At 42.9% G+C, this 9449-nt stretch overlaps 1 protein-coding gene across 1 annotated transcript; it reads right to left on the reverse strand.

The window, feature by feature from the left end:
- Positions 1-1759: 1759 nt before the first annotated feature.
- On the reverse strand, positions 1760-4599 carry LOC6038603 (DNA repair and recombination protein RAD54-like). The gene is made up of 4 exons (XM_001848328.2): positions 4471-4599; positions 3907-4415; positions 3353-3848; positions 1760-3185 (listed from the first exon to the last, which is right to left on the reverse strand). The coding sequence occupies exons 1-4, from the start codon at positions 4471-4473 to the stop codon at positions 1830-1832; spliced, it is 2364 nt and encodes a 787-aa protein (XP_001848380.1). The 5' UTR covers positions 4474-4599; the 3' UTR covers positions 1760-1829.
- Positions 4600-9449: the final 4850 nt, after the last annotated feature.

Consider the following 9449-nt stretch of genomic DNA (forward strand, 5'->3'; position numbering starts at 1 on the left):
CAACGGTAAAAAAAAAACAAGATTAAAAACCATTTCTGATCACTTTTTCTTTTATTTTAACGCAAAAAAAACATTAACAATACAACATTTTTTGATGGATCAACTATGGTCCCCTTGAAACGAACTGTCAAGTTGGACCTTTTCTGTCAAGAAGGCATTCTAGGCCTACTGCAAACAACATGGCGAGATAGTAAAATGAGTATTCTTTCGGCAACGTGTACTGATGCAAACAAGCTGATGGGAGCAGCTGTCAGTTTCGTGTTTGTTTGTTTTTGTGTTTAATTTTCGGAATCTTCGTCAATTTCCGATTTTTTTCCTTTCCTGTTTTCCAAATCGTAGGGTAACTAAAGAAAAGATTTTACTTGCTGCGTTTTTACTTTTCAACCTTGTACAACACAAGTTATCGCAATTTTGGACCGCTTCACATTTCTTGGTTATGTTTTTTCTGATGCAAACAAATCTCAGCAGCCATGTAAACATACTTTGAATGTGTTGGTAAATTTCTGACAAGAAAGCCTTAGAAGGGCCGTGAAGTAAATTTTTCAAAAGTGAATTAAAAATCCATTTTGAATCCTTTGCGGTCGTTTAAAGGGTCATTATACTCAGAAAAATAAGCTCTATCACTGTAATCTATAATATCAGAAATGTAAGCTTTATTTTAGAACCCAATAGTCAAACGGAGGTACACTCAACTCCCGGTGGTTGGTCACTTTTTCGTTTGACGCTTTTTTAGTTTGTACCCCGTTGGTTGTTCAAATTCAAACTAAAAAGTGACGAACTTGTCTGTGGTTTTTCTCTAAACACCGAGTTGATTTACGGGTGCCTCGATATATCGAGATGGGATGGACCAAATTGGCTAAAATTTGGGGTGAAGACTTCCAAGACATATCCCGTGTGCGTGACGAAGCCCGATTATGAAATTTTGCTTTTTAAAAAAATACAAAAATCAAAAACTTACGTTTTTTTATATGAAAAACATAAAAATATTTTTATCTTTTTTTTAATTAAGTTTTTGAAAATTGGCCTTCGTCATGCACACAGGATCGATTTAAGGAGTCTTCACCAAAATTTTGAGCTGATTTGGTCAAAGCAGTGTTGAGATATCGTGGCACCCGTTTTCCGAAACTGCTAACTTAAAATAGCTATATCCCGGCAATAGTACATCCAAATGTCTTCATATTTATTTTGTTATTAGATGAAAATGTACACTTTAATGCCCTGTAAAAAGATTTGAAAAAAATTAAATGTGTGCTCATATCAACCTCTGACATTTTTGACGATTTACATTTATGTAACCCCTTAATCATGAAATGTTTTCATGAAAATGTCAGGAGTGATTGACTCGGTGATTGAAAATCATATTTTCAGTGGATTTAATAAATTTTCTGTAATATGAAATTTTGTGATTTTCTACATGTATGTAACCCCTCAAGTACATTAGTTTGTTCAAGTCGTACGTGAGCTGCTCACGGTGAGCATTCCAGAACGGCAGTAAAATTTGAATTTAAAAGAATTTCATGAGTACGAAGAATTTCCCAGCCATTTACGTCCAGTTCATCCTTCAATGTCACCAGCTACAGACAATTATTGTTTTCGAGCGAATGGGTTGCATCACCGACAAAATTGTGTCCGTTATAAGCCAGAATCCAAACCTGAAATATTTGACCCTAAGTGGGTGTGATATTACGGACGCTTCGGTAGATTTCGTCTCTTGCTGCTGGAATGTATCGGAGTCAGCACTGAAGAGACTGACATTTAATTATTGTTTAATAAATGTTTATTTCGCCAAACGCCAACAAATAACAACTCTCCCTCTCTCTCTCTCTCTCTTACAGCACGAAATCCTCGTCTTTTCCGTCATCCGGCTCGGACCCATCGTCGTCGTCGTTCTCCTTGTCCTCATCGCTCGCTTCTACGACGTCTTCCTCGTCGTCCTCCTCCTCCTTCTTCTTCCCACCCTTCGCCGCGTCCAGCCGCTTCTGCTCGGCAATTTGCTGCTCGACGACGGCGCTGTTCGACCGGTGATGAAACACAAACGACACGCACTTGGTAATGTCCCACGACTTGGACAGGATGTCGTCCGGGATGCCCTTGTTGTTGGCGCAGTGATACCAGTGGGCAAGATCCGAGGTGCAGTCACTGTCCTCCGGGGGCAGCTTGACCTGGATCGCGTTGACGCACCGTTTGCACTTGAAGATCGAGTGCGTGTCCGAGATGGTCGCTTCGTCCAGCCGGAACAGATCCTTCAGGTCGTCCTGGGTAAAGTGCCGCTGACCGTCTTCGTCGTTGTCCACGACCGTGTTCGAGAGTGCCTTCTTGTGCGTTTGCCGCTGGAAGATCTTCTCCTCGATCGAGCCGGTCGCCAGCAGCCGATAGATGAAGCACGGCTTCTTCTGGCCATCGCGCCAAACCCGCGCCATCGCTTGCTCGTCGTTGGCTGGATTCCAGTCCGGATCGAACATCACCAGTCGGTTCGCTCCGATCAGGTTCAACCCGCATCCTCCGGCCTTCGAGCTCAGCATAAATATAAACTCCTTCGAGTCCGGCTTGTTGAACTCGTCCACGACCTTCCCGCGCTTCTTGATCGTCATCGTTCCGTCCAACCGGACGTACCCGTAACCCCGCTTCCGGCACAACTTCTCAAACAGGTCCAACGTTTGCGTGTAGTTCGACACCAGCACAATCTTGTCGTTCGTGTTCATCTTGATGCTCGCCAGCATACAATCCAGCACCATCAACTTCCCGCCAAACTCCGGCCGCACCTCCTTCGCGCTGTAATTCGCCGGCAGGATCTTGTACGCCTCCTCGAACCCTTCCGCGCGCTCCTTAATCTTTTCGTACACCAAATCCGGATGGTTGCACAGCTTCTTCAGCGCCGTAATGTTCGACAGCGCCGTCAAACTGGCCTTCACCTCGGACTTTTCCAGCACCGAGCGCCGGATCGAGTCCGACTGGAGGAAGCTCTTGTACAGTTCCGTCTGGACGTCGGTCATTTTCACGCAGACGACCATTTCGAACTTGATCGGCAGGTATTTGGTGAGCAGCGAGCTCGTTCGGCGGATCATACAGCGATTTACGAGCGCGGACAGCTCCTGAAGTCGTTCGGTGGCCTTTTCTCGCTCCGATTCCGTCGAGTTGGCGTCCTGGCCGCGGAGGATGGGATTCTCGAACTGGCGGCGGAATTCCTGCGGAAGGGAGAGGGGACTTGAATAACTTTGAGATTTTCCTTGTTAAATTCTGTTTGGCTTTGAAATGTTTTATGTCTTCAGATATCCTCTGAAGTTCCCGGCAGCAATACGACACTTTGACTTTCAACCTCTATTGAATGAAGTTAAATTGAACTATTACTCACATTCGATGAGCCCAACATCCCGGGGTTGACAAAGTGCAGCAGGCTGTAGTACTCGGTCAAATCGTTCTGAATCGGCGTCCCCGACAGCAGCACCCGCCGCTTCGTCTTCAGTCCCATCAACGCCTGATAGGTGAGATTCTCGCAGTTCTTCAGCCGATGACCCTCGTCGCACAACACCGCTCCCACCTCCGAGTTGTTCAGAATGCCCGCGTACAGCCGGAACGTCTCGTAGCTGATGATCAGCACCGGCGTTCCCTGGCGCGCACTCTGATTGGCCATAAACTGCTCTAGCTGCTTCGTCGTTTGCTCCTTCGAACCTCCATCGATCGAGAGACAATTTACGCGACATCCGAGCCACTTCCCAAACTCTTTGTACCAATTCTTAACCAGCGAACTCGGACAAACGATCACCGCCTTGTTGATTTCCGGCTTGCAGTCCGGGCTCTGCCGCAGCAACGTCCACAGCAGAGTGATGCACTGCAGCGTCTTTCCAAGTCTGTGGGACAAAAGAGAAGCTTGATTTGAAGAAATCAGTTCAGAGTTCAATTCCTCACCCCATTTCATCGGCCATGATGCAGCCCTGGAAGTCGCCCCGCTTGCCGGTGACGCACTCGTACATGAACCGCACGCCCTCGCGCTGATGTGGCCGCAGAATGTTCCCCAGCAGCGGATCGACCACGACGTGAACCTGGGCCTTGCCCTGGTCCGCCTTCAGCTTGTCGTGCTCGGACAGTTCCTGCGGCGTGAACAGCACCAGCGCGTTGCACGCGTACGGATCGTGCAGGGAGCGCCGTGCCGGTGGCCGCTTCATCCCCAGGCACCGCGTCGTGTGTTCCGGGATGTAGTTCTCGATGGGGATCTTGAACGGGCGCGTCAGGATCTTCGTGATCATCATTTCGTACTCGGACGCGGACAGCTTCGGTGGGGAAGGACCACCGCCGCCGGTGTCCTTGAGCTTGCTGTTCCGTTCGCGACATTCCCGGGGCCGCTTTGGAGCGTTAAGGAACGGACTCTTGAAGGCACCGTTTGCCGGGGAACATTGGCTCGGGGCGAGGCTTTTACGCTGCGGGAAAAACTCGAGATTAAATTAAAAGACAATGAAGATTCGATGTTTTTACCATTTCTACGTAGTTAAAGCTATTTACAACACAACAGTAATGAAGAATTTTTAAATAATTTCACAGAAGAAAATCGACCTCGAAAAAACACGACCGAATTTAAAATTCAAACACGCGAGCTGACAACAAAACAAAACAAACGCGCAAAAATTGGAGAGCGTTCACAGAAGGGTAAACAAAAACCAAACAAACGTGCAGACAAGATCCTATAGGAGAGAGCAGTCATCTTTTTGACATGCACGAGTGCTTGTAGAAATCTGTTGCTTTGAGCGGATTTCTTTGCGACGTCTCGCGATGGACATTTCGCCGAATGAATAAAAAAAAAGATATTTGCGTGAGATTTTACAACTTATTTTTTAACATGCTAGTTCATTAGACATTTCGACGGTAACATTTCAAAAGGCATCATGTACATTTTGACACTTTCTGGGTTATTGCATATTCTAAAAGTACTCCTAATAAGCTACCTTCCACCAAAAATGAGCAAAAGTTACTTCAGTAAAGTAAAGTCAAAACCTCTTTTACGCAAATGGACCGACGTTTTACTTGCCCATCCGATAGAAGTCCAGGAGGATAAGGCAGGAATCGAACCCGCGCCCTATAGCAACTTAGGGATCGGCAGCCGAAGCCGCTAACCACCTGGCCACGAGGCCCTCACCTCACCAGTCTCCCTATTTAGGGTCTCTACTAAAAACCCGATTTTTTTGCGTTACGTAATAAAAGAACGCTCCCCTAGTACGTTGATTAATCTTTATAAAAAAGGAAATAAGCTCAGGAGATTATTCACTGTTTATTTATGTATGGCACAAAATCTGACTTTATCGAGAAATTAAAAGTGAGAGTGTGTGCGTGCAACATGGAGTTAATCTTTTCGAAGTGCCATGGGAACCTTCACAGCAACTGCACAGAAAGTTTAACTCCATGTTGCACACACTCTCACTTTTAATTTCTCGATAATTTGGGCTTTCCTCATAGATGAATCCAGTTTGAAATGGCCGCTAGGTGGCCAATGGTGTTAGAAATGACAGCTTCCATGTATTTGAATATGGGAGCTCAGGAAAACTCAATTTTAAGCAATAAAATGATTATTTATGATAAAAGTATTGATTGATTAGGTGCACAAAATGTGTCAAGAATATTATTAAAATGAAAACTGCTCAAAAAATTTGCAAGCGGGATAAGTACACCATTCGATTCAGCAGGAATTTTGGGCACCAAAAATATATAGTTTTCATATGTTAAGTATTTTATTTTAAAAGATAATTAACAAAAAGTATGAAAATCGACACATTTAGTATGGGAGCTGTCAAATCTCTCACCATCAAAAAGCAGCGTTGAGCTTTCGCTGGATTTGTCTATTGAGGTGACCCACTCGATTCAGGCTCGATCTCGAGCCAGATCGACTCGAGGCTCGGGCCAAAATTCTCAGTGGGGAGGGAGGCAAAAACGACGCCAACATTTCAAAAAGCATCATGTACAAACCATTCGTTTTGAGAAAAACGCATTTGAATGTTGAGCATCCATTTTCAATTCCCGTTTTAATATAAAAGCAAAATAAGATGTTCTAATAATAACAAACGATGAAAAACTTTGCTTTCATTGATACTTGATCATCCAAATTCAATAAAACATTATTTCCGTCGTTTTATTTAAGAAAAACAAACATAACTCCTTTTGAAATCACCAACGTCTAATTCACCCTGCTGGCATTGAAGGGAGCGCTTTGTTACGATTCGTTTTTCTTCGCCGAATGTACATGGCGCTTTGTTCATGATGCTTTTTTTTTTCGTCACGAGGTTTATGGGAGCGTTCTTTTATTACGTAACGCAGTAGGGGGGAGGGGGGGGGGTCGAAGGCCGTGTTACGCTCCATACAAAATTTTTAAAATTTGTATGGAAATTTTGTTACGAGGGGGGGGGGGAGGGGGTCTAAAAGTCCGATTTTTCGCGTTACGTAATAAAAGAACGCTCCCTATGTAGTTTTTTGTTTGACAGGTTGACAGGGCTATATAAACAGGAACTGCTGATGGGAGGGATTTTGTTTATGTTACTTTATTTAAAATCATAATTAAACAGACTTTACTGAAGTAACTTTTGCTCATTTTTGGTGGAGAGGAAGCTCATTAGGAGTACTTTTAGAATATGCAATAACCCACACTCAAAGTCAGAAGTATCCCTCAAAAGGGTACTTTCAATCCTCAAAAAGGATACTTTCTATCCTTTTTTAAAGTTCACCCGGCGTCACCCTTTCAAAAGGGTATGTTAAATTCAGTACATTTTCGATACCCTTTTAAAGGGTGACGACGGGTGAACTTGAAAAAAGGATACTTTTTACTTTGAGTGCAGAAAGTGTCAAAATGTACATGATGCCTTTTGAAATGTTACCGTCGATTTGGGTGATTAAGAGGCGGTACCTTGGACTCTACATTATCCACGGCCAAACCATCGAACTGGACCTTGTTTTAGAAATTCTTCCGGTTATCTTTATTAGTATACTGATTGTCATGGGAAAAAGATTGGTCGATGAAAAATAAATAGGCACGTATGTTTTGCGCTTGCAACAATGCCAGTTTTGCTGGGCGTAAAGGACGGTGTCCAGCACGTTTGGATCTGTCAAATATTGGCCAATATGTTTCCCTTGACAATCTGTAGTTATCTTCTGTTAAAAAGGTTTCGTAAACAATCTTCAATCTTGAGCGCGTCAATTGGGTCCTAAAATGAAGCTTAGATTGCTGATATTATTGTTTACAGCGATAAAGCTTATTTTTCTGAGTACAATGACCCTTTGTACGAGCACAAAGAGTTTAAAATGGATTTTTAAATCAATTTTGAAAAATTAACCTCGCGGTCCTTCTTGACAGAAAAGTTTCTACTTGACAGCTCATTCCAAGGGGACCATAGTTGATCCATCGAAAAAATATTGTCTTGTCAAAAAAAAATTTTGCATTAAAATGAAAAAAAGTGATCAGAAATGGTTTTTAATCGTGTTTTTTACCGTTGTACATAAAAATTGACATAGGACCTAGGGGCCGGACAGATAGGTTAACACATTATCAATAGACTAAGATAATTGGTAAACGCATCGACATTTCGTTAATATATTGACGAAATCCCACCATGAGCTAAGAAGCGTGGCCAGTCAAAATGTCATCAAAATCAAAACAAAACAAGTTCGAAATGAAGCAGAGAATTATTTTCACCGGGTTTTTGGTCGCAACGGTGGATTCGATCCAGAATACGGTCAAAAAACTTACAGAACTGTTGGCTACATGGGTGACCGTCTTCTTTTCAGATCTGGGAATGTTCCGGACTCGGTTTTGTTGAACCGGGAGAAGGAGATTCGCTAGAGATAAAGCAACAGCGGGTGATAGTATAGTGGGCCCGGAATCTGGTACTCGAGGGCAAGCGATAATAGAGGGGATTACGTAAAACCTGTGATAGATTCGAGAAGAAGTGACTCTTGCGAAGATTGAACACCGACACCGGAGATCGGCATGCTGCAGGACGTTCTGTCAACGAGCAACGAGTTCTTCACTAACTTAGAGATAAAGGAAGTCGGACTTAGACTTACTTAGGACTTAGTTAGGACTTTACGTGACTTTACTACCCAATTTAGTGCGCGCACACCGCCAGCACCATCGCGCACCCAATTAAATTCTGAATACAAACGGTTTTTCTGAATATTGTGTAGTCTTCCTACCGCTTTTACCCAAACTAACCCAGTCACGGCGTTCTCGCAGGATTCTTGGAGAAATCTTACAGAGCGAAAATGTTCTTACTAGAACGCTGCCATCATCCTGCTAAATTTTCTCAAGAATTCTTTGAGAATTTTAGCTCAAATGCAATAACCGGTTCTAGCAGAAGCCGGCGAAATCAACCGGTTCTGTGAGAATCCTGCTAGAATTTTGCTAGAACTATTCTGACAGGCCTCCAGCTAGAATTCTGTAAGAATTTTGCTAGAAGAAGATGGCAAAGAATTCTGCTAGAATCCTGCTAGAATTTTGTTAGAATCAAATGGCAGAAAATTTTGGAAATAACCATACAATTAAAAATATTCAATATCAAAAACATAACACAAGAATCTTTATCAATTTATTTAACACTCAATTTTCAATTACACTTCATCGTCACTTTTCTTCGTTTTTCCTGTGTCTTTTAGGTGAGAAATCGGCAGGATTCCGGGGGATTCGGGAAATATGCCGTCTAACTTGGCATGTCCAACTTGATTTCCAATTAGCGGCCGCCGGAATGGTGAAGTTTCTCCGTCGGCCATGTGGTTTTTGCTGACAGTTTTCCTAAAAATTAATCGAGCCTTCCAGGTCGAGGCAATGGAAACCGTGCCTGTGGAATTGAAATTGAAGAATTAAAGTAACCTAAAGGAAGAAACCTATAGTTTTATTCTTACCATATTCGGGTTGGCCAGGCGGCCAACGGAACGACGCCGACGCTACTTTTTCTGATGGCAACTTTTTGTCACGCGATTTTTGACAAGATGGCGGTTGCAATGTAGTTTGGCGAAAATGACGTCATTTTTGACAAACTTTGCGCTGCCAGATTGTTCTAACACAATTCTTATGAAATTGGGTACTAAAGCCCTATGTCAATTTTTATGTACAACGGTAAAAAACACGATCAAAAACCATTTTTGATCACTTTTTTTTTTCATTTTAATGCAAAAAAAAATGTGCCAAGACAACATTTTTTTGATGGATCAACTATGGTCCCCTTGGAACGAGCTGTCAAGTAGGAACTTTTCTGTCAAATAGGACCGCGAGGTTAATTTTTCAAAATTGATTTAAAAATCCAGTTTAAACTCTTTGTGGTCGTACAAAGGGTCATTGTACTCAGAAAAATAAGCTTTATCGCTGTAAACAATAATATCAGAAATCTAAGCTTCATTTTAGGACCCAATTCTAGCAGATTTCGCTCTGTCAGAATATTCTAACAAAATTCTTACAGAGTAGAGTAGAGTAGAATCAT

This window comes from Culex quinquefasciatus, chromosome 2, assembly GCF_015732765.1.
Source record: "Culex quinquefasciatus strain JHB chromosome 2, VPISU_Cqui_1.0_pri_paternal, whole genome shotgun sequence".
Lineage (NCBI taxonomy): Eukaryota > Metazoa > Arthropoda > Insecta > Diptera > Culicidae > Culex > Culex quinquefasciatus.

What these genes read in the sequence shown, in the direction of transcription:
- LOC6038603 (XM_001848328.2), bottom strand. An exon ending in ATCATGGCCGATGAAATGGG is followed by an intron (nt 3,849 to 3,906) that starts GTGAGGAATTGA and finishes TTTGTCCCACAG; the next exon opens with ACTTGGAAAGACGCTGCAGT. An exon ending in GGATGTTGGGCTCATCGAAT is followed by an intron (nt 3,186 to 3,352) that starts GTGAGTAATAGT and finishes TCCCTTCCGCAG; the next exon opens with GAATTCCGCCGCCAGTTCGA.